Source organism: Stigmatopora nigra, chromosome 12 (genome assembly GCF_051989575.1).
Source record: "Stigmatopora nigra isolate UIUO_SnigA chromosome 12, RoL_Snig_1.1, whole genome shotgun sequence".
Taxonomy (NCBI): domain Eukaryota; kingdom Metazoa; phylum Chordata; class Actinopteri; order Syngnathiformes; family Syngnathidae; genus Stigmatopora; species Stigmatopora nigra.
The window spans coordinates 8,461,065-8,484,693 of record NC_135519.1 but is presented as its reverse complement, the minus strand read 5'-3'; the positions used below and the strand labels follow the sequence as shown (position 1 = coordinate 8,484,693).

Here is a 23,629-nt window from a genome sequence, read left to right as displayed (position 1 = left end):
GCACAGTGAAATGGAGCCGGTACGGTGGCAGGTCAGACGGGCTTGAGTGGCCGCAGTTGCATTCCAGAAGCCTGTCTGGACTGCAGGTTCAAACCTACTGAACTTCTTACAAGTTCAAGATAGACATAAAGAGGGACACAGAGAGATAGAAGCCCCCCGTCTAACCACTTCACCAGCATAATGGCCCTTTCTTACATCTTTATCCCCTGAAATATCTCAATGAAGCTTTTAAAGGCCCTGTTTCCTCTTTAATGCCTGGAAGTAATGTCTTACCTTCTCTTAGCAATTGCAACCTGAAAACATGATACCATAAGAAGCCTTCAAGTTATGTATGGATTCATCAAAACACCATAAAAGTAATTGACAAAGAAATACTTTTACATTTGCCAAGGTTTTCCAAATGCATTCCTTGATAGGATTTTATTTTTTAATTCTCGTTTATATCCCCATGTTGTCACCAATGAAATAAAAGTATGTAAATGCACATATTTTTTTGCCCAGCTGAGACTTTAAAACATTACCATTTCAATATGAGGTTTGATTTGTGTTTTAAAAAATAGGTTATAATCTTTTTACTTTAAAAGGATGTATTCTCAAATGGGATTATGCTAATAGACTGCAATTTGCATAAAACGGGTGGAAATATTAAACCAGATTAAAAAATGTTGAATATTTAAGGGTTTTATCCATGCTGTTAGTCAACAAATATATTCATTCTCCCAGAGAATATTAGAACCTAAATCTGTGACAAATACAGAGACAGTTTTGCAGTTGCAATGATTTTCTCAAAATAAGTGTATCTAACTACATATCTGTAATATTTTTTTTTTCATTTCACTGCTTAATCTCTTGTGATTTGAGGGTCGTGCGAACAATAGTTTCAAATGAGGGGTTTTACACCGTGCATACTCACATGGCTCAATTAAACAACATTAATCCCAAAAACAATTATTATTATTTTTGTTTCCTTGATTCTTACTTTCAATTCCGTCATTTTAGAAAACACTGAGTGTTGCAGGTTAAAGTAAATTTATTAACATGCATGGTCCATCTGCTGTGTTTTCCTGTTTTGTCCTCAAGCCTTTATGTAGAATGTTTAGCTTTCATTATTGTCCCTCAGGCAACAAAGCTTTATCGCCATTTTTACATTTAAATCAAGATGTTTTTTTTTGGTGGAAGTAATATCAGTTAGTTATAATGTTCACGTGCATATTAAAATATAGTATATATTTTTTTAAATATTACGTAAGACAATTGAGAGAACAAGGTTTTTACCTCGAAGTTGCAAAAGGCATAACCAAAATATATCTTTTGAAAGTACTTAAATATTTCAGCTAATTTTTTCGGATGTTTTTTCCTCTCTTTCGGTCTTTGTTCCGACAAATGAGTACTTCAAAGTTTAGAGTCCAAAGTATTATCACAACACATGAATCTTTCTCATAATAGTTAAGTCTGAAATAGCCTACTATAAATTTGTGTGCAAACTTGACAGCCCCCTCCCACAACATACAGTATTTGTAAGGCTTTAATCAGTTGCAGATGTCTGTCTTTTCTTCTTTATCAAGCAGTTATAACTCTCTAAATAATTTTTCAAGCAGTTCCACTTGACTCTTTTGCGAGTGCCTTGTCTCTTTGACCTGCGCTCCCTTTCTGTAATTAAAGAAACAATATTTGACATATTTGCTCTATTATGTGTTTTGTGGAGTTCCAATTTTGCTTATATTGAATTATGAAGTGCCAGCAACAGCATTCACTGCCCTTTTGGAGATTTATGAAATGGCCATGAGACACTATTATTCAAACGTAATAAGGCTTTGCTTGTGGAACAATAGCCCATAAGTCTGATCAAATGAATCTCTTGTTTCCAGATTAGTAAGTTAAGTCTTTAAAAATGATTCCAGGTCATTCGTAGTGCTTCTGTTGGTGCATTATTTTTAACAGATTCATCAAGAAGCCAATTTGTTTGACTCATTCAACCACCTTCTTATAACGCCTTCACCTAGTCCGATTTTCCTTATGCCTATGATACTTCTCGTTTCCTTCAAAACCCCAAGGCCTCCTTAGATTTAATGATACAGCTTCCAGACTAAAAGACTTGTGCGAGTGCTTTGTTCAAGTGTACTCTTGGCAGTAGGTTTATTGAAAAGAAATAAGAACATCCACAAAAGGGCTCGGATTTATCCCTTGTAGCCAAACGAATGCAGTCAAGCTGAAGGTGTATAAAAGGGAGTTGAAGTCATCGTCTCGAGGTTATGGGGGTTTTTGTGAGGTGTATGTGATCAGTTTGCTATTATCCACATCATGATATAATGCAAACGGTGGGCGTAAGTGTTGTGTTCTGGTGGGCAAAGACATTTAATGTCCCAAATCTACAGTATGAATAAAGTCATATTGTGAAGTGTGTGGGCTGATGTGCTTGGCAGTCAACCCTGACAAGTAGATTAGCTCTTAGTGGGCCACCTCTGAATGGCATGCACACGAATCGAGCGTTTTCAGTCACAAAGCTGCATATCAAACATCGAATGCCCGTAAACATAGATGAAAGCGTATCAAAACATGGGAAATGGGAAGAAACACTATGTTCCATAGCATCTTCATCGCTGTATTGGTTAACAGGAGTCAAAAATCGGCATGTCTAAAATGTGGGATAATGATTATAAATGTGACAGGCTGAAAAGTAATTACAATTGTCTCACTGTGTTTTCCAATAATGCCTCAAACATTTCTATAAAACTCATTTAAATCTTTCGCAAGTCCAAATTCAGTCTCTAAAGCCATTTGGCACATTTTTCTCCAGTTTACATTTAGAGAGGATTAGCTCAAGAGCTGAAAATAATCACACCAGATGTCTGCTACAGCAAGAAAACTGCCTCACCATCGGGCATTAGACTGCGTTGAGTTCTTATCAGTCTCAAGTCAATGCAATCCTCTGGCTGGTGTTGTGCTTTTATGTACGCACACTGAATTACATGTCACCTATTTGAAAACAGTAAATGCAAATGAGCCCCTCCCCAGTCAGAATTGATTGGACGTCTAGCACTGCCAACAGCAGCCAAACATCTGAATGTGAATGAAATGATTTGAAATCATTATTGCCAAACAAAAACATGCCACTTATATAATTGAATGGGCAAAACTTGTTCATTCCTAGTTAAAACAATGGCCATCCTAGAATTTTAGCAATTACTGAGAAACATCGAATAAAGATAGAAGCATTGGTTGTGACAGGCGTCAGTTGTCATGGCATATTGTGCATATTTCATGTTGCTTGTTTGAGCCTGGGGCTAGTGTTTGTTGGATTTGTTTTTTAGCTTTAATGAGCTCTGCTGGAATGTGGTGTCTCCCACATGTCTTTGGAAGGGCAGGGCCATCTTATTGCTGCCACATGTTGTGCTGTGAGTGACTCTTCCAGGCCTGTGTGGTCAGCCGGTTCAAAGAGCCGATGCTCATTTGTTATACAACTTTATGCAAGAGCGAACTGATACTTCGCTGTTGTCCTGACCTGCTCTGACCTCGCACACTTTGAGATCATCACCAAGCACTTTTGGGTGGATAAGATGGCAAATTACTGTACGTCTATGTGAAATCACTTATTTGAGTCTGTTCATAGTTTGAACTCCTAACAGTAAAGCCTGTTGGATGGTTCTGGTGATAGCTAGCAGTTGATCACTGTCAGATCCCGCAGTTCTGCGCCGTGCTACATATGGCAACAATCTGATATGGTAATCCTTGACTGAGGTTATGAGTGACTAGGTGTGGGCTCCATGGATCAGGCCAACTCCATAAATTCTGATGTTAACGTTTTCTTTGCAATAGTCAAGCCCCTGCTGGTGCTAGACAAGACATATCAGCAGGAGCACCAAACTTTAAAAGTTTGTAACTAGAAAAGAAGGAATACATTTCAGAGGAGTATTTCTTAATGTTGCTATAGTTTCGCATGCACATTCACTCAACCTTCATAAATTAGTAATGAAGCAAATTGTTTTTCAAACTCAAAACAGCTCTAGATCTTATTAATCTTCAGACATATTTGCGTAAAATACGCAAACTGTTTTGAATTGCCCACATCTTTAGTTCCCGGATGTTTTTCAGCCTCAACAATCCGTTGGAGTCTTTCAGGACATGCGGGTCCATTGCATGTGGAGGCTAGTGGGCCATTTACAATAATCTCCTTTTTACTGTTTAGAGGCTAATTATGTAACATTACACCTGCCTCTCTGAGCCTGGCTCTGGCATGGTGGAGACTGAGTTGCTCCCCCCCACCATATCCCAACACACACCACCACCACCACTCCACTAGGGGTGGTTAGAGTTTCTTAATGAGATTATCCCAAAGCTAAAATCTGCTTTGTTTCCCTTGCTATATGGCAAGATACTGGATCAGCTGAATCAAAGCTGAGAGGGGGGAATCATTGGAAGATGGAGGCAGTCGACCTCGTTTCTGTCTCCTCCACCAACCCCCCCTGCGTGTGACTTGGACCGGATTCGTTGCTATCACACATGACATTGTGTGCAAGCTTTGCATAGGAAATATCTTTGTCTCACTCTGATGTTTGCCTGCCTCTATTTTCGTGCTTTTCTTTTATCTTGCTGTCCAGTTTCTATTTGCCTTTGGATGAAACTTCTCAGTAGACACTTAAGGAATTGAGGACAGATGGGCTGAATCGTGAACATTAGAAAAGAAATACAAATATTTAGTCAGGCTGGAATGTGAATTTATTTTGTCAAATTAGGCTGCATTTTGGTAGAAATTTAAGGCAGAATTTAATTTTGAATTTGTCAGTAACATCAAAATTTGCTACTCATCTGCAGTTAAAGGCTTTCCTCATCGCATTTACAAATATTCTGATGTTCTTACGTTCAAGGCAGACAAAGATGAAAATCCCACAAAAGAATGGAGTAGTAGTAGTAGTAAAACAAACACACTAAGACTCACTGTAGATGCATTCATGCAAATTCTTTTGTCCATGCAGCAATGAATGCAAACACACAAGTATCTTGTGTAAAGACAAATTCTCACTGACCGCTGCTAGAGATAACATGTAAATATTTTGCCCACTTGCTCAAGAATATGATGTTGATTAAGAGAGTAAAGGTTGAGGTTAGGTAAGGGGCAAGGATTAGTACTATAGGCTGCATCTTGGGTTACCATAACAGCCAGACTGCTGGGACTAGTAATAACAACAGAAGTAATAATAATCACAGACTAATTGATTGAACCTTGTGGGTTCCTTGGAAGAGTCATATTTGTAATAGTGGGTTCCTTAGAAAAGTCATATTTGTAATAGTGAGTTCCTTGGAAAAGTCATATTTGTAATACTAACACCTAAGTTGCCGATTTGACTTCAGGTGATGAATGTTTTTGTCGAATGATTTTTACTAGTAAAGGATCTAAAGGAGATTTCGAAATAGATATGGCCAACATCAATTTCTTACAGTATGAAAACTTAGAACTAAATACTACATATATTGCACCTAGGTAAACAAATATCAGATGGCCAGAGGTATATGGACACTTACATTTTTTGGGGAGGAAAGCCTTTATGGGGAAAATGATATTTGGGTCTGCTTTTTTTCCTCCTAAATACATTTCCAATGTATTGGAACTCCAGATCCAAAAAATCTGGTGACTCTGATTCAGTCTAATGAGTGGCCTTTAAAGAGGTGACACTGGTTTTCATACTGAAAAAAGTACAAAATGATAATGGATTTTAATGTCTCCTCAATTTCATTGCACTTTATTCATCTGTAACGTCAGAGCCTTGCAGTCTGCACAAGATCATATCATTGCATTATAGTTTGTTGCATTTCCAAAGAAGCCCAGGAGCCCTCAAGCTATATACTGCTACAGAGAGCTATTTGCTCTGCGTCAGCGGAGTATCCTGTCATGGAGAGAAAATCCCGTTTGAAGTATGGCCCCCGTCTTTCACACTGACGATAATGCTACTGGCTTTATCGTGTCCTCCGTGCAAAGCCCATGTCTTCTCTTTTGTCCGTCTCTCTCTCCCCCACTCCTGCACACCCCCTGGCTTTCCTCTTTTGTGTCACTCTCTGTCACTGTGCACTGTGAAGAGAAGCTGTCCAAACCTTATCCCCTGAGGCATGCTGGGAAATGTAGTAGAGTTTATGTTAAGGGATTGTTTGTTTAGTTTGGGGTACTTTTATGGCTGAGCCTTTGACAATGGACTGATGTAGATTTTTTTTGAGGGGGGCTGAGGATTTTAAGAGATGATAAGGTTTTTATTTTTTATTTTTTTTAAAACATCATATTAAATCCTTAGTTTGACTATCTTTTTAATTTGACAGCCAATATGTGTTTTATTTAAGCTTTTTATGATTGAATCAATTCAAAGGTAAATACTTTGCATTTTAAATTAGACAGACTATTAGTATTCATTCTGCGCAAGCTCTTCTTAAATCCACAGCTTAAATGCAAATGCAGTGCAGTCTTTCCATCCATGGCTTTGTTGGCCTCTCAGAACCTTAAGCTGCTATCTTAAATAGGGCCTCTCGTGGCATATGCATGTGCCATATTTTATCTGCTGAATATCACAATCATTTCTAGGACATCAAATATTTAGACAGACCATACAAACAAGAGACAGGAGAGCGAGCATTAAACAAGCCTTTTGTGTGAAAACAATAAATTGGCTACCAGCCCTCAATATTTTCATATTCAATGACTCGGGAAGATCAGCATGATCCCAACATAAAGAGGGTCTGTGAACCTTCTCTCTTAAACTGTAGCAGGCATATATTACTAGGCTTAGAGCTTGGCAAGTGCTGTACCCCAAAATAGATTTCAACCATTTTCAATGAGGATGCATTAAATAAATCGCTGCTCGGCTAATCCGTGAAACAGTTCATATTTTTGTGCGAGACAGTCCGCTAGGACAAAAGCGCTCCTCTCACCGTGCCTCCATCTGGAGACAGCCACACATAAAGATAGATATTTACAGAGAGGAGGCATGGGGGGATCTAGCTCTAATGTGACAGAATAAAATAAAATAAATATTTTATCCATATAATATATATAGGGTAATTATTGATGAACCTATATATATATATATATATATATATATATATATTGCATAGCAAAGCAGATTTGATATCACTATGATACTTTTTCTTTTCTTCCAGTGAGTGCAAAAAACTTAATCTTCCTGCTAAAATGTGGGCATGAGGGCCATATCAAAACATGTTGTAGATAAATGTTAATCATATTAGCATTTCCCAGACTTCCGTAAATCTCCATAAATAGCATGGTGAGGTTTATCCCTCTTTTTTGCCCATTGAGGCAAAATGATGAATTGCTTTTGCCATGCATGTAGGCTAATGAAAGCTTTGCTCCTGGGCCTTACTTCACAAAGGCTCATGATTTTTCCACTTTTGACTAAAATAAGAACCTGTTCCACTTTTAATTAATAGTGCTAACCTCTTCTATGCAGGAGTACACGCTTAGTTTTTCCTAAATTAATTTTTAGGTGAGACCTGGTTATTAATATTGAAGAAACAAGCCTTTTGTATTGAAGTAGCAGGGAGGGAGTATTACCCTGCAGCTTTACAACAGTTTCCCTCTCATGTCACGGAAAAGAACAGATGACACAGCTAAAGCTTTTCCCACCAGGTGGCTATTCCATTCACTTCCTGTTACACTTGTTCAATGGATGTCACTAGTACTCAAAACACAGCATATACATACATAATCTCCTTTAATGTGCATATGCCTAAATTATGATTTTGAACGTGCAGTGGCACGAGTCTTTATTTCACAGTGGGTCGTCATCATTGTAATTGTCCTGTACTCCAAACCAAAGTGGTAGTCGAGCACTCCTTTGTGATTTCATACCAATTAAGGCAAATTGACGAGTACTTAAGATTATTGCCTGTGAATTTAACAGCACATTGAGACTAACCCATCTTCAGTGTGTTTCTTTTGCCTCTGTATGTGGTCTATAGACATGATTTATTTTGAATACGATTTTTTTCCGGCATATTCTTACGAGGGAGAACTCTTCCAGATGATTGCTGTCCCCTTCATTTCAAGAAGGGACAGGGTGGATGAGCTGGGGACATACAAAATAAACATATTTGTTGCCCCCTCATCTTGGGGCTTTGGCGGAACTACTCTGGCATGAACTGCACTAACCACTGTCTCCATGGAGACGAATCAATTCAACCCCACCAGTTTTACCCAGGACATAGTACAGGTTTGCAAAAGAAATTAAATCAAACAAAACATGCATAGAAAATACACTTGTTTGTATTGTGTCCTTTGGCAGAGAAAGAACTACCCCAATGTGTAGTGTCTGCTTTAATGTAAAAATGTCTTGAATATGAGTTGAATAGCTTCCCTGCTGGTGAGACGCTAATGGGGGTCGGGGGGAGACTTTGGCAGAGTGGGAAGGCCAAGAGAGGAAAAAGCCATCCCAGAGGTACGGATGGCGCTGCTGTGATAGTTGTGAACTCTCCTAGCATTTATGTGTCAGCCAACAGCCTCCAGAAGGAGACTTGAGATGTATTCTCTACCGTCTTGCGGACAAGAACTGGCTCCCTCAATTAAATGAGCTTATTCAAAAGCATAAGCTCGTCTTTAATTAAGAAGAGCTTAGACAACTCCTGAAATGAAATCAGCTATGTTGAAGACATATGATGTTACGCTCTCCATCCTCTGTCACTCCATACACAGACTTGGGTTCTTGCAAGACATAGATATGCCAAAGGGAATCTGAGAGTATAAATTTGAAGCGATTTTCAAAGTAGATCTAAAGTATTCCTCATCTAGCTGCACCCTGGTGTCACAGAGTGGAGAAGAGTGAGAGAGATTGTGGGTTTAAGTAAATAATTTGTATGATAATTCATTACAGAGCTGTCTTTTTTAACTTTAATTGGTCTAAATGAAGAGACATTTCACACCATTTAGATTTAAAAAAAGAAAAAAGAAAAGAAAAAGGAGGCCAGCATAATGAAAAGGGGCCTGCCTATCGGACTTCAGAGGTTTGCTCTAAATGAAAATGTAATTGCAGGCGGAATGGTACAAGAGGAGAGACCCGCGCTGCAGATCCGGGGGTATCTTCAGACAGCCGAGCAAAAGCTAATGACTGAGCAATTTGGAACATTTACTCACCCCAAAGACTCTCATTAAGTCAATCACAGGCTTAGCCGAGACCCACTCGCTGCGATGGTGCCGGCCTCGCGTTTATTCCGACATCAATCAGGAGGGGCCGTCGTCGTCGTCTTTCAGAAGACACAAAAAAACGCCCAAGTAATTTATTCTGGATCTTTGAGCGGATAATGGCCAATTATTTGTTTATAACACTGGTTAAATTTTCATTAGGCAGATTAATGGAATATCATGTACTGTCAACACCGGACTGAGGGGTGGTGTGTCAGAGATAAACGGCCAAACAGATGATGTCGCTTAGTTAGTAAATTGGTTTTTCTGCCACCCCCTTTCCATGCTGGGAAAATGTAAAGGTGGACAATACTTTGAAGGGAGGGATAGGAAAAACACTCATCATGTGACATACACACCTCATCCAATGTACAGTGTTTTATTGTTCTATATGTCCATCCTCTATATGTCCTGTTTTCAATTATAGGTGTGGGGTTTATTTCACACAAGCAGTATTTGAATTGATATCTAAGATTGGTTATAGAAACCAAGTTATTTGAAATACAGAGAAGGCTTTTCTATTAGCTGAGAGCCTTATCTAACAATATGCAACCCACACTCATTTTTCCCAGGTATCTAAATCTGGAAAAATTGTGTGATATTTTTTTTTTGGTCTGACAGCGATTACAATAAGGTGTATATAAATGCAATGACCCTTTTCTTTCAAGACTTTCATCCTTAGCGATAGTATGCCTACTAATTCATTACAAAGACAATAACTAGGTACTAGTTCAGGTATCCTATTTTGCAAGTAATCTATGTTGCAAAGTGTACTACTAAAGATCTAACTACTTCTCAATGAAGAGATCCTCATGCATCATTACATTCTCATTACCAACATTTCAAGGAGTTTATCCATCATTTTCTCCATGAAGCCAACATCTTATAGGAGTTCATTTATAGACGGCTGGATCACAATCTGCCAAACTTGGGTCACCACTTGCTCCCCTATCCAAACAGTCATCAGCTGAAGGGGGTTATCATTGAGCTGGACTATCTGTCACCCGGCCATGGACAGCCAGCAGGACACAAGGGCCTTTTAATTAGGCCTACTGCTCCTCTGTGGTGTGAAAGACTCTCGGGCCCCTTTGATTCCCTGTTGCTCTCCCAGCAGGAAGTGGTTGGTGATAATTGACACAGGATTTCCTTGTTAACCAGCAGCAGACTGTGGATTAAAGTGACAGAGATCTCCAGAAGAAAATGGGGTGTAGATAAGGGAAGGGGGGCTGCAGTGGGGACAGCAACTATTTACCACTCTTAAGAAACCAGAGAGGAAATGGCAATATCAGACTGGTGCGCAGTCCTGCTGAGAGATGTTGCCCCCACTTATCTTAGCCATTTCAGCTTGACTGATCAAAGATTGGCTTTCCTTAAAATAACCTGGACACAAGGTTGAGTACATGCTCCCATGCCAAGATTTTTTTGAAGTGGGGGCAAATTATTATCTTTTTCTTTCCTGCCGTGGCTGCATGACATCTGGTGGAGGGCTGGCGAGATAATCTCATTTCATTTGTACAATTACACTCTATCCGGGAATAACAGTATATTTGCAAATGACGTAATTTCCCATTTTGCACTGTCTGGGTCACAAAGCTTGACAATAGCATTATAATGTCAACGGGAGCGGTATCCAGTCGACTGTGGTCAAGTGGATGTAATCCTCTTTCTTCATACCCAAGTGCTATGCAGCTAGTCCTCTTTGGAAAGTTTGGACATCCCACAGTGCGTCATTATCAAACGGTATTTACTTATTTAACGGCTCGGTTAAATCATACTCCACGAACCCACAAATTATTTCACTGAGAACATATTGTCTTTCTTAGTCTTAATTTCCAAGCATTTATATATCCTTCACATATCCATTCTGGTCAGAAGCAATAAATGAATCTTCATGAGCTTGTGTACTTGACGTAATTATTCATTCACCTGCCAAAACTAAATTCTGTCTGAATGGACAAACTGCCCAGAATGACCCAAATGCGGAGTATTACTTGATCATTTTCAAATGTTTACTGAATGAGGTTATGGCAAGCTTCTAGCAGTAAGCCGAGGTCACTCGCTGGTCTATCATATAAATCATATGAGAAATTCCATTCTCTACTATCCCCTAAGCCCATTCATCTTTGCAGCGGTAGATCTGTGTGAAAAGGAAAAAAATAAAGAAAGTTGTTGCTTTATCGTATTTATTTATGAAGAGGATTTTACCTAACTCGAGACAAATCTACCATGCTCAGTCCTGTCATAGAACACTTCCAATTTATTTCAATGGACATGCTTGTGTATGCTTGTGAGCAACTAAAGCGTGCAGAAATTGCAAAACACCTTTTTTTCAAAATTACATACATTGACAATACTACTTGTTTCATCACAAGCCCAGTGTCGGGTGCATAAAATGAGTCATACCAGTGTTTAGATTCCTTCTTACTTAGAAATGCTGCCCAGGCTTTCTTATCTGGGAACCCTTATAGGTACTGTATCTTAGCCATGCTCCCTAAGACTTCAATATGTGAGCATTAACACGCTTCAAGGTCCTTGATTTCTCTACAGGAATTACTGGGTTGCAACCTGGAGGGGAGGTTGGAGATTTGTTCATAAGTAAACAGGATAGAAGTGCAAGCAATTACAAAAGCAGCACATGTACTACTATCATGAAAACACAGAAGTCCTGAGCAAGATTTTGTCATTTTCAAAATCATTTCTGTTTATTTTAATCTGTTGTATTAACATAAACTCTTAGCTTTTTTAGCTCTTTATTGTCCTAAATTACATTTTACTTGAATCATTTAAGATTATGAAGGATTTTAAAGTCTGGCTTAAGATACTCTAACAGAATTGCTGAATTGTAAAATAGTCAGTCTCATATTACTCCATCATATTTTAATAATGAGTTTTAGTATTGAGTCAGACTGAGTGGGAGTTTGCTGCTGATTGTAGTGTACTATTAAATTAAGCCTTTTTATCGTGTTAGGATTAAAGTAAGTGCATCTTATTTGGCCGGGATAAAAATCTGCACCTATTGTTTTACGTTGTGGATTAATCTGGAAACCACTGTTCTAAATTTGAAAGTAAATAGTTGTAGTACACCAATTATCAAGTGGTAAAAAATAAGTGGATGGCTTCTTATTGCACTTCCTTTTTTGACTAACGGTCTAATATTTTGAAATGAATACATGATGGTCTATTAGAGCATTAATTTCATTGTAAAACTCACATAGAATACGTGTCCACAAATATACTGCACTAGATAACAGTTATTTTTGAATGTATCCACTCTCCTAAGTTATTTCTTCCTGATTGTATCTCATTGAACGATTTACCAATTTAACAACTAAAATATGTTGCATGCAAGGAACCTAAAGGTACATCCTCAGATTGAGAGGGGAAAGGAGCTGAAGGGAGGAGAAAGTCATGACCTCTCTTGGCCACTCCACCTTGGCCAAAGGATTAACCAAACAGCGGCCACTGACAAACGTTTAGGAAATCAGAACCATATGCTTGAAGGGAGGTATACTGGAGCGATTATTTGTTTTTGGTAAATTAATGAGGGCTAATTGTTAATGTCATTACGCTACGGGAAGGGCACCATAAAGGTCAATGGTGGAAAAAAAAGCAAGGAATGCCGGCTATCAATCGTATTTGAATATCACAGATGTTGGGCTCACTTCCAACCAAAGATTACGATTGGCTAGGTTATCCAGAAGCAGACCATAAAAAAAAACATTGCAGAATTATACCATTGAAAGTCAGCAATACACTGTGTTTTTGCCTTAAATGCTTAGTTTAAACATGTAAAAAATATCTATCCTTATTCATTACAAATTACTGCAAGCCGCAGGAATTTCTAGAATATTTGACACAAAATATTTCAATTAACCTGCACAGTATTAACATTAGACTTTGTATTTTTTTGATTAGCATTATATAGATCATCAAAGTCTACTAAGTAACGTTGTTGTGTCACCAAGTAGATCTAAAAGGTTTTCTTAGATGATTCACTGTGCTTTCTAATCCTCGGATTGAGTTGATTTGAGGCTGCACAATTGTAGTTGAATGCTGGACAGAGTAGATGGTGGCTCAAGTGCTCCCCAAGTGATTTAAGAGACAGCAACAATGCTTTAGAAAAGGAAAACACGTTCATTACACTTTCTTACTCGCTTATCTCTCCCCAAAGACTCGTCCATGAAACCAGTGAAGTTGAATAGCAGGCCTCATCCTTCCTGCGAAAAGTTTCGCCACAAAGCCCTCGGGTGAACGTGTCATTTACATTTCTTAAACGCAGACCCCTTGACCTCAAAGTCTCTGGGGTCACTACTTCATTTCAAAGTGTTTGTATTACTCGGGTGCTCACCAAGCACAAAGTTTCATGCTTTGCTCCAAATAGTATAAGCCGGTTTGGTACGTGTCTGTGTGTAGGTTGCAGGGCTGCTGTGATGGCAAATGATTACAAATGTCTCCGTTCTAGCATAATTGGATCAAGCTGACTCAGAGCTTATTGAACAAGATCTCGGTTGTTTCAAAGCAGATGGATTAACAATTAAATTTGTTTGGTTATTCCATGCAATACACCTTGAAAAGACAATAAGGCGCATTAACTTGAATAAATTACATTCCTTCCACAGGGAATATCATTAGCTGGGAATTTGCACTTAAATCCTCCCAAAAGACTTTCTTTTACTTTTCATCTTTGAGAAAATAGAAAATGTTTGCAGTGATATTGACTGCTTTACTGATGCCTCGAAACGTTGTTGGTACTTGCGGATGAATCTAAGATTTTTCTAACTAAATTTGCTGATAATAAATGTGAATCATGATTCCCAGATAATAGAGACATGCTGCTACAATTGCGTTATTAGATGTGATTACTACAGTGTTTGTTTAATAATATCATTATGTGAAACTTAAGCCAATTTTGTGACTACACTGTTTATTTTCAGACATCCAAATTTAACTTGAAATTTAAGGGACACATTCAACGGTAATGTGTTATATACATTTACCGCATTTAACACCAAGCACAGGAAGTCTGTGTTCTATCTAGTGTTCTTTTTGTGTTGAAGTTGAGGAAATGTTTCAAAGAAATGTCAAAATACTAAATAATGAGAACATATTTATGCAGAGCTTGAATATTTTAAATCTGACTTCAGATGATTTATTTTTTATTTGTTAACTGCCAACTTTTAAAATACTAGTACGTAACTTTCCTTCTTCCACTGCAAAGGTGAGACTTTGGTCTGTCCAGCCAAGCTTGCAGGTAACACATTAGCTTGACAAAGGAAAATATCATTTGTCCAAATCTTTATTTTAAAGCACAATGAATGTCATCTTGTGTTGCAGCTCTTCAAGTGAGAGGTACTTGGCCTGACTTTTTAATATATGGGCACACATGGTGCCGGTCGAATGTTTTACGATGTGGGCAAGCAACACCTGGTTAATGTTAGCATCCTCCTCATTGTATACTTGACATTCCTCACATCACTTTCTATTTCATTTATACAACGCAGGTTAGCAACAGATAGGAAAATCTATTTTTTTTTACCAAACCAAAGATTTTGTGATGACCGGAATGAGATAAATCCATGCTATATGTTATGAATGATGCTCCTGCAAGGTCATTTTTATAGATAACGATACACATCGCAATAATGTTGCGGTCGTGATTTACACTTAGCCTCCTGAGGTTCGTCATCTGTATATGATTCAGACCGAGAAACTAAACCTTTTCATGTGGCTAAGATCATCTGAGAACCTTATTTGTGAAGGGTGGTTGGAAGTCAAACAGCTGCGGCAGCGGAAGTAATTCATATTGTGTGGTAGAGTCTGTCACCCAATGTCTTAGTTAAGCTTGTTATCTATGTATCTTAAAGTGATGTTAACAAAGGCAACACTTCCCACAAGGTGCATAAATGCTGTGACTGCACCATCAAAAAGCAATGTTCAAGTTATTTGATAGACATATTCTACATTAGGTCTTGCGGTAAAAAGCCTTTGTTCACCAAATGAGTTTGCCCTGATCCCTCTTTGTGAACCTTGTCGCAACCACGTGCTCCCGAAATGGCTTATGTGCATTTTAGTCCTCGATAATAAACCAACAGCTGTAGAACTTACAAATGTTTTAGCAGAGTTAATTGAGTAAATTGAAGCAAGCTGCAGAGCAGTGCTGATCTACGATCCCCTGTTGAGGGCCCAGAAGGGAGACAACAGATTTACTGCGAGGACAGTGGGCGGCCTTTTGTTGGGGCCCTGGTTCACGGGAAGTTTGAGGTCAATCAGGATTAAAATGTTTTAGGGAACAAATGAAGTAATTTGAGCACAATATAAGGAGTGCTCTGCCGGTATTTACCAGGGATCCAGGTGAGATTTATTTGATTTTAAGCCCCACGTCCCCTTTTCATCTCTCCATGTACCCCTTCCCTATTATTTGGGATTTATATAATATGAGGAGTAGACCTTTTTAACAAGCTCTTTAGTTCTGGTTGACATAACTGAGCAAGAACAATGAGCACAAACGGATACTAAGGAGGAGAAATCTCCTTTTTCTTTTGGGGAACTTTTGATGTATTTTGAATGGAGATTTAGATAGACTGCAGACATAGATCCGTGTTTAACCCTTCATAGGGCACTCATTTAAATTGTCGGCTGCCGTTGACGGTGCAAGATGTTCAATTCATTTTGACTGGGAACGTCTGGCAGCAATTGATCGATCTCATACCACCCAATCAAAATGAATTGAATGTCTAGTGTCATCAATAGAACATAGAGATAAGAAATCATAGCCAGTCTTGCCAGTTTAAAGTAAATGGAAGGCTATGAGTTCATTACTTTAAAAATTATTTGTTTATTTTATGGATTTATTTATATATCAATATAATATAATAATATTTATATATCAGTCCAAACTCTTTGTTATTTTTGCCTCTGGATTCGTGTTGTTTCAATGTTATTGTACATGTTGCTTGTTTTGCTGGAGTTATACCTTGTAGGATATGACTATATCTTACTAGCATGTACCTGCTTAGCTGTTTTTATGGCATGTTAGAAGTAATCTAATTGCACATGTAACTAGAATATTAAAATAGATGATCCAAGAATTAACAATGAAATCAAGCATTCAGGTTCTCTAGTGCAAGAACTTTGAAGTGAGGTTATGCCCTATGGTATATTCAGTAGCAGTCTATCAGTTTAATTTGAAGAGAGACCATAGCATTGAGTAACAAGGGTCAAGAGTTTGATCCTGCTTTTCCTCATGACGAAATGAGCCAGGTGGTTACGATAGTCCTTCTGTGCTATGATTGTGTTAAATCGAGCATTAAAGGGCAATTTCTTCAATTTCTTGGTGCCAGGAGTAAAATGGGAGAGAACATGACGGATGTTCTGCACTATGAGGACTCTGTGTCACAGGGGTGTAATTTAATAACCTAAACAAACAATACATTTTAATATAATCTTTTTAGTGAAGAAAGCTGTTTGAAATAAAAGTTTGTAGCTATTTTGAGTTACCTTATATGCAGGATTTTCCTTTATTGCAATATTCTTTCATGTCACCCTCCTAGTGTTAGACAGCCATGTGATTTGGAAGGAGACAAAGGCGAGAAGTCCTTAAGAATCTGGCTTTGGAACACTGGAGTGATGGAGCAAAAATATCTTGGCGGCTTAGGCGTTGTGGACTGAAAACAGCTGTAAGTGATTTATGAATTATTTCCTTGTGTGTCTCAATTTAATATCAATATAGGGTAATATGCAAGCACTTGCTATTTTAATGACATATAATGAATTAAATATTTTAAAAAGGAGCCAAGACTCTGCTTTTCCTAAGATGTAAGTAGGCTTTTGTACATATGGCAAAGTACTGTAACTAATAGAATCTGCATATTTTATCGAGCTTACTTAAATAATGTTTCATTAATTTTAAAAATTGATATTAGGAAAATAATAAGCTTCAAAACCCCTATGCTGTGACATCCATTTATTTTCCCTACCTCTTATTCTCGGTTATATTTTGACATATAAAAAAGGGGAGGTTGCATTCCATGTCCCCAAAACATGCATGATAGACTGTTTGAACACTCTCAATTGTCCGTAGCTATGATTGTGTGAGTGGATGGTTGTCTGTCTCATTGTGATTGGCTGCCAACCAATTGAGCGTTCCAGTACCCCCATGATATTTGTCAGGAGTATATATATAGTATGAAAAATGAATAAATATATACTGAACTTTTATTCACATGTAGGAAAAGTGATCAAATTATTAAATCACATCACAGTTTACTGCTTCAACATGTTGTTGTGTTTGCAGTTTTAAATCTTTACACATCCAAGCTCATTACAAATAAGAGAAAGAAAAGTAATAGTTTTAACTCAGAATAATCAACTTGGATAGAGGTACTGTGATTCAAACCCCACTCTCAGAAGCAAACACGTGAAAAAATAAATGCATTTATGCAGGCCCATCTGTCTAATGAGGATTTCCACAAGGCAAGATAAAGCATAAGGTTTATCATCACAGTTCATACAAATTATGCTTCTTCTCTCAAATCATATTGACAATCCCATGGTGAAGCCCAGCAGGCTATTGTTGGTCTGATCTTGGCCCAAATATGTAGCCCATGTCCTCCAATTCAGAGTGTTAATTAGTCATGTTTTGTCAATGGGCTGCCAACTACACCATCTTTTGATGCCTTTAACGCTCGAACGAGGCCAACAATTGGCTTCACAACCTCAACATTCATTCATACAGTAGAGTCCGAGAGCAACTGCATGGGGGCTTTGTAAAGAAAGGGGCGGGGGGGTTGACTAACACAAGCATCCCCCCTTCCAAAACACACACACACACACACACACACACACAAAGCAAAACAGGTTAAGAGAGTTAGAGAGGAAAGATGTTTCGGTGATGGTGGGGTTGGTGGAAGGGAGAAATTGCAGGCCAAACTCGTTTTCCGCTTGATGGGTTGGCTGGAGAGAATGTGCCTTTACTAGGTAAATGATTAAGGGGGCTGGAGGGGGCCAAGCTCCTCGGCTATTATGTACTTCAAAGGTCTGCAAAGGCAGGTTAAATGAAAAGCAAATGTGCTACCCCACCGCTCAAATACCTCAAATGTTTTAGCAGGTGCAAGCAATGAAGAGGTAGGCAATGACAGTGGTGTACTGCACCTTGCTTGTGAGTCCTGGATGGATCCTCTGTCTAGGAGGGAGACAGTGTCTGGAGTTTTAGACAGGTCCATTGTACACTTGCAAGAGGGAGGTCCAGTTCTGCTCAGTGTTCTCACCACTCTGGCCTCCTCAGCTGATAGCGCAAATTGGGTGCAAGTGACGTAGTTGAAGGTTTTTGATTAGGAGGTTGACTTATTTGGTTGTAGAACTTTGTGGTTCAGTGAGAAGACAGCAACGTAGTTATAATTCATTGATCTAATTGCATGTCATCCACTAATAGGGTGACATCTAAATAGCAAATAGGCTGGCCATCATGTGCAAGATTCCAAGAAAGGTCTGACAGTTGGGTGTATAATTCATTCAGTATTGTTAGAGATTCTCAAAAGTGTTTTTTTTTTTTTTTCATTAGAACTACACAGGCTGGGATAGCCTCCATCAGTACTACGATTCTTTTGAGGATAAGTGATATGGAGAATGAACAAATGAAAATGTCAATTAAAACAAAATGAATAGTTATTTGCTCAAGTTTCACTAACACAGACGGAGCTGGGAGGTGTGACAGTAATCATTTGCGACCATCCATTTCACTCAAATTGGATTTTTGGTAACGCTGACAGTTTATTTAATTGCCTGAGTGACCTTTAAGAATAATTCAAATTCTTTGCAGTTAAAATAATTGACATTGACCCTTAACCGGAATACCTTTAATTCTCTGTTGTGAGAAAAAAATCAATGGGGTTTACCTCTCCCATATCGGCAAGGTCCATGACATAATCACCACACAGTGATTACAGGTTTCCTTGTTACAGAGCAATTACCTAATCTTGGTCTTTATCACCTCTTAACATCATCTGTGCTATGCATCAGTAAGGCTGCATTGCTGCCTTTCTCACTATGATTACTTAGCAATACGTCACCAACTACATCTGACGCACTAATGCAGTAATTGGTTCATTATATAAGTGGGCATGTAATAGCAGTAAGCACTGATTAGCACACTTACGATACCTATACTTACTTTTATGTGTGGCATTTGAGAGAGTTGTCAAATCTAATGTATGATTACATGAAAAGAATAAAAAATGGAGGAATTAATAAATGTAAAAACATTTTAGCAAATGAGTCATAGTTTTTTTCTTAATAATAATAATACGCACTTTTTCAAGTCAAGTTCTTTTTTTCCACAAGTCTGGTTTTGCACTTATGGACTGCACCGTTTGGAATCTTAGTGTCTTATCTGCTGTGTTGAGTGTGGGGTTCTATTCCACCCTGTTTCTCTTTTTTTTCTCTATCTCTGGCACCAAACTTATCAAAATAATGTACACTAAGATCATTTTTGGCTTGCTCCTGAAAAACTGATATAAATTTCAATCTGTGTCTGACAGAAGTTTCATTTTGCCAGAAGTGCAAAAAGACGCAGTCGTTCATGTGTGTGTATCTGTGTGTCACATATTTGTGAACACAAGTCAAAATTTTACCAAAGAGGCCTTTGTAAAGTTGTGTTGGGAATCAAACAACATTTGCATTTACAGCACAATCAATTAATTGCTCAAGTATTTTACAGCCAGTGCTGTTCCCCAGATGAAAATAATTTAATGCTTCTTTCCAGGAGGATAATTTTATTCAGTTTAGCAACAACACCTGTTGGGAAACAGCTCATTTTAACTGAGAGACGGACACGTCACAAGTCTCAAACTCAAGGCATGGGGGCCTGATCTGGCCTGCCAAAGTAAATTAGGTGCATCCTGTTCATGTGAAAAAGGTCAACAATAATTATTTCACTTCTACAAAAGAGTTCACAATGAATTTGCTGATGTGTTAGTTGTCAATTTATCGTATTAGACAATGTTCCTCCAAAGGAAAACCATAATTATAATGTGCTCCAAAAATGATCTTTAAAATATTTTTTATTCTACTTTTTTTGCAAAAAGGGACTGGTTACTGGGGTTTCTACAATGTACACCATGGAACCTCCTCCCTATCCGTATCACTTCCAGGAGGGTAGTACTCAACATTTCTTCCTCACATTTTTTTGTTGTGGGGCTCATGTCACAGTGAGGGATATTGAACATCACTGGCCATCATGCCAATCGACAGGGTGCCATCAGCACCCTAGGCCAGTTTGGCTCTGACTTCCGTAGAAGGAATTTTGCACCCTCATTACACCTCAGCCACTCTAATTACAACCTGCTCAAGAGCTGTTATTCTACACCTCACACTGACAATGACAGCACCTCCTCTTTGAGGCCAGTTTTCTGTTCTGTGGCGCAACACAACACCTCTGTAAATGAATGACGCCATTGCTGCAGAAGAACTCATGCAGCAGGTACCAATTACTTCCAGCATTTTGACTGTTTGGACCACACAAATTTATATTTCTTCAATTTTGACAGTGATGATGTGTTGGAGCTGTAATGTATTCAAATAGCTGATGATGATGAAACTGAGCCCAAGTCTTTATGGCCCTTTTCTTGTTGTCATGGAGGAGAAATCCATTTAAACAACAGGAAGCACCATTGAATGTGTTCCACGGTGTCCTATCATACACACACATAGGCACACACATTATTGTCGGAGATCCTGTGTTATGCTGACAAATCCTCTCGTGGCAGCAATCACCTAAGCGTCTTCCATGAAGGGGATGTTCATATTCCTCCACTTATTTCAGAATTTATTGTGTTCATCACTAATCCAAAGATGGGTTCCTCATGTAATACCCGCCATCTAATCATTCTTTGTACTCCAAAAGACTTGTTAGACAAGATCCTGCCGACTGTAATTGTTTTGTCTATAGCTCCCTCAGCGGAGTGCAAATAGATTAAGGCTTTTGAAAGTGTATCATTATTTTGTACAAAACTAACCCGTTCAAATATCTGACGGGGGGATGGCACATTCACTGCGATGTAAACACCTCACTGGTTAAAGAACATTGCATTTCCATTGTTCCCCTAGAGTGGTTGGCTGTGAAATCTGGGTAACAGCAACCTGTCTCTGCCTGAACTGTACTAATCTAAACGTATTACACAGCATAATGTTTATATACAAGTCCATATTAGGCTGGGCAGATCCTAAAAGGTTTATGGCGACCATTTAGCATCAAGAGAGAGAGGCTTAACATGGCCGTGTCAAGATAACATGCAAGCGCCCGTGTTGTTTTCAGTGGCTGTCAGCATAGATTTTACAGTGGCTGCCGGGAAAGGGGGCCATATGTGCTTAAGATTCTCATGCAAGGGCTGAAACTGCAGGAGAGCTGGGACAAGGGCATGCAAAAATAGAACACAGAGACAGATAGCTCTCCCTGGCCAAATAGATGTTGAGGAAGAATGAGCACAGCGGGTAATTTGATTGGAGAAGCGGGGGATAACGTGAAAGCAAATATTTGGGTGAAAGTGACAACTCTCCTCTCATCAGAGCCTCACTTGGTCATCTGTGCACAGAAACTAGGTGGAGCTATTGCTCACGCTTGCGACTCTGATGGGGAAGAATAAGTCAAAGAGAAGGAGGTGAGAACATTGTTTAGGAAATCAATGCAGTGATACAGGCTTTGACCAGGAGTTCAAATACTGGCAGTCGTGAGATGCAGTATGAAATCATTTAACTCCTGCAAATGAGGAAAAATGTTGACTCCTCATTAAGTGACTCGCTCCAGATGATATCCATGGAGAGATTGTGTTGCACTTGTGCTGAGTTGAAATTTGCAGCCGGAATTATGCTTTCGCTCTATCTCGCCCATCAGCCATGCATCATAAAAGCAAGGGTTTAGTGTGAGATGAATAATCTTGCTCCAGCATGCCTCCTCTCGTCGGCTGCAAACCCCCCTACCACCTCACACAATAATCGTCAGAAGGCAAGCCAGCTTAGTCAACCCTGCGCTACGGGCAAGGATAATAATTGCTGTATTAATTGGTGTTGTCCAGGCTGGACTAAATATAAGAGATCCCAGTGGGGCTAATAATTAATGTTTTGCACCCTCACTTTCTCTCCCTTTGCTCTGCCTTCATCAGCACAGGCATCTCCCTGCACGCACTTGTTTTCAGTGTCATTAACTCATTGTCTGCCATTGACGACTAAATAAGTACACTTCATTTTGCCTGGGAGGGATGGCAGTGATCGTTTGCTGCCAACCCTTCCCGGTAAAATCGAAGGTTATTTTCAGATTGGGTGATTATTAATGTGGAATTATAGAGAAAATGGGAATAGAAGCCAATATTTACATTAAGTGGGAAAAATAACTGTTCTTAGGCATTTTTTTCAAATACCAGAAGCATTTTAGTAATTCGAAAACATTTTTTTCAGATTGTGCCGCCTGCTCGTCATGCACAGGCTACCTACGCTGTTGGAGAAATCATTTTTAATGGACCCAGGAAGTGAAGAAGGCTTCAGCTCAGTCTCAGACGGTGAAAGGGTCAAGGAAGCAACAGATTACACAGGTACAGAAAAAAAGTGTGCGTGCCTATTTTCTTAGCTATTTTTACCTGTTTTGACTGATTTGCTGCTATCCCTCCCAGTCCAAATGGATTGGATGTCAATTGCCGTCAATGGCAATGAATAAGTTAAAAACTGCATTTTATGTTATCTTTGGCACATTTCTTTGACTCTGCCACAAATCAAATTACCTTAAAGATTTTCAATTTAATTTACATTGGCTCCCATATCATCTAAGCAACAGCCCTCAGGGTATGTGACTGGAAAAAAGCCTTTGTTAAGGTTATGTTTAAAGGCACGCTTATGCAAATTAAGGGCCATGATTTCCTGAAATAAGTAGATTATTTCATGTGGCCCTTCCCAGCCGGGCTATTGGTCCAACGAGCACTACAAGTCGTCATTTATTTGACTTTTGTTTGCTTTACAATTCTTGTTTTACTTGTCTCTCCTGGTGTGAACCTGTTGAGGTCCTTCTAAAAGAAATATGCCTCAGTGCTTGTGAATTTATTGCCAAAGAGGACTAAAAGCATGTTTTGACGGCACACAGGAGCATGGGGTACTTTTACAAAGCACTTCACCCACAGGAAGAGGATAATTACAGGCTGCATTATGTGCCATAATGTCAAGGCAGAAATATAGAAACTGCAAAGGACATTTTGAAAAGGCCTTACAGCATTTGTGTGGATATTTTTTTTTTATTGCCGTTAAAATCTGAGATGTTTTCAATCCAAATATTTTCAAATGCCATTCTAGCAACCATCAACACATATCACCTCCTTTTTCCTTTTATATGTGGTCTCAGTAATTGTGCAGGTGTTGTGTATATAGACTTTTTGTATTTCTCATTTCGACTTGTATTTAAAACAAAAAACTGAAAAA

The 23,629-nt window shown here is 38.7% G+C and overlaps 1 protein-coding gene across 2 annotated transcripts in view; it reads left to right on the top strand.

The window, feature by feature from the left end:
- The window catches only part of rab11fip2 (RAB11 family interacting protein 2 (class I)), a 40,776-nt gene extending 18,014 nt beyond the window's left edge, over window positions 1-22,762 (top strand). Inside the window, exons 7-8 of one of the 2 annotated variants that reach the window (XM_077729600.1) lie at window positions 16,726-16,851; window positions 22,622-22,748. In XM_077729600.1, coding sequence (XP_077585726.1) covers window positions 16,726-16,775 — 50 coding nt within the window. In that variant the 3' untranslated portion in view covers window positions 16,776-16,851; window positions 22,622-22,748. Of the gene's footprint in view, window positions 1-16,725; window positions 16,852-22,621 lie in introns of both variants that reach the window. The other variant, XM_077729599.1, reaches the window with a different exon arrangement.
- Window positions 22,763-23,629: the final 867 nt, after the last annotated feature.